Raw genomic sequence first — 1,484 nt, 5'->3', positions numbered from 1 at the left:
GCAAGTGGGATGTTACTTCTGTCAGCAAGAACCTCCACACAGGTGCAAAGGGAGAGAGGTGTTTTACACAGCGCTTGCTGTGGAGCTCTAAGCAGCTCTGTTATTCTTGCCAAGCCCCAGATCAAAACCACAGAAGAGGGTTCAGGCACAGCTCAAAGAGGCAATTAGTGCAAAAGGAGTCACCCTATTCTAGAGAAATCTTTATTGTGTAATGGCCCCTATGCTGCCAAGACAACTCCTCTTCAGGGAGAGCAAAACCTGCCACAGAACAAAATGCTGGAAGATTTGTTGTGCCGGATGAAGAAGAGGAAGGGATGATCAGCAGTGAAATCTGGAACAATCATTGCACAGCAGTTCACCAATATTGCCGCTGTGGCAGCAGCTGCTTCAGTGCCTTCTTCGTTGACTTCCACAAAGGACTTGTGAACCACTTCAGAGAGCACCAGCTCATTGCCAGATGACATTCCTGAGAAGTCTGCCTTCCCCGAGTCAAATGCATCAGGCATTCCCATGCAGCTCAGAATGGGTTTCAGATCATAATCTTCTTCCAGTTTAAATCTGGGTAAAGACACCCTCACTTCTGTAGACCTCATCATTTCAGGACTGATCCAAGCTATCAGCTTCTCATACGTAAGTTCTCTTTCCAGCTAAAAAAAAATCCCAAATTTATGTAATTAATGTGAGAAGAAAGTCAATGTTACATGGCCAAAAGTAGTACCTACTGTGTTTGTGTACATAGTACATAACATGTTTTGTTGGGGTTTTTTTACATTCTTACAAATGAGAAACAAAGGCACAGAACTGCTGACATAGTCCCAAAGAAACGAATCCCAGTTCTTCTGTTTCAGCCAAAGGTTCCTCCTTATGGTGACAGGATGATGAAAAAGCCTGCTCACAAAGCCCTTCACAGTCAGTGTTAGAAAACCTTATTAATAAACTCCTTGCCAGAGCACAAAAAAGCCCAAACTTTTATTCCATCTCCACAACAGGAGAGATGCTACCCTTTCCTGTCTATGTGCTGTACCAGACTTCCTTTCCTGGAAGGATACAGGCTGTCTTTGCATTCAGCTCAACAACTTACTCTTTCCAAGCCCATGGATCCATCCTGGATTGCATCAGGGAGCAGGATGATCATGCTTAGTTCATTACCAACATAGGGCAGCTCAAGGATTTTGGTCTGGAAGTCTCCAATATAGGTCATGTTAAATCTATCTGTCTTGAACATCATCTGCACAGGCTTGGTCCCATTCTAAAAATTTAGAGATGTCAACAGTTAGTGCTGAGCTACTGTGCTGCTCTCAAAATACAGAGCAGGCAGCCAGTTACTCACAGCTTTTGAGAATTTAACCAAACAGAACCAATCACACACCATGGAGTACAGCCTCACCACGGCCTTTTCTAAAGCAAGAGGTAAAACCCATTCATACGCAGTAGCACTGCACAATATTGCATCACAAATCAAAAGGCAGATTATTCACCAGCAG

At 43.8% G+C, this 1,484-nt stretch overlaps 1 protein-coding gene across 1 annotated transcript; it reads right to left on the bottom strand.

The window, feature by feature from the left end:
- Window positions 1-179: 179 nt before the first annotated feature.
- Window positions 180-1,312, bottom strand: LOC113942501 (serpin B6-like). Its single transcript, XM_027633620.1, has 2 exons — window positions 1,082-1,312; window positions 180-647 (listed from the first exon to the last, which is right to left on the bottom strand). The coding sequence occupies exons 1-2, from the start codon at window positions 1,226-1,228 to the stop codon at window positions 243-245; spliced, it is 552 nt and encodes a 183-aa protein (XP_027489421.1). The 5' UTR covers window positions 1,229-1,312; the 3' UTR covers window positions 180-242.
- Window positions 1,313-1,484: the final 172 nt, after the last annotated feature.

This window comes from Corapipo altera, unplaced genomic scaffold, assembly GCF_003945725.1.
Source record: "Corapipo altera isolate COAL_440 unplaced genomic scaffold, ASM394572v1 57837, whole genome shotgun sequence".
Taxonomy (NCBI): domain Eukaryota; kingdom Metazoa; phylum Chordata; class Aves; order Passeriformes; family Pipridae; genus Corapipo; species Corapipo altera.
This window is presented reverse-complemented; position numbering and strand designations above follow the sequence as displayed.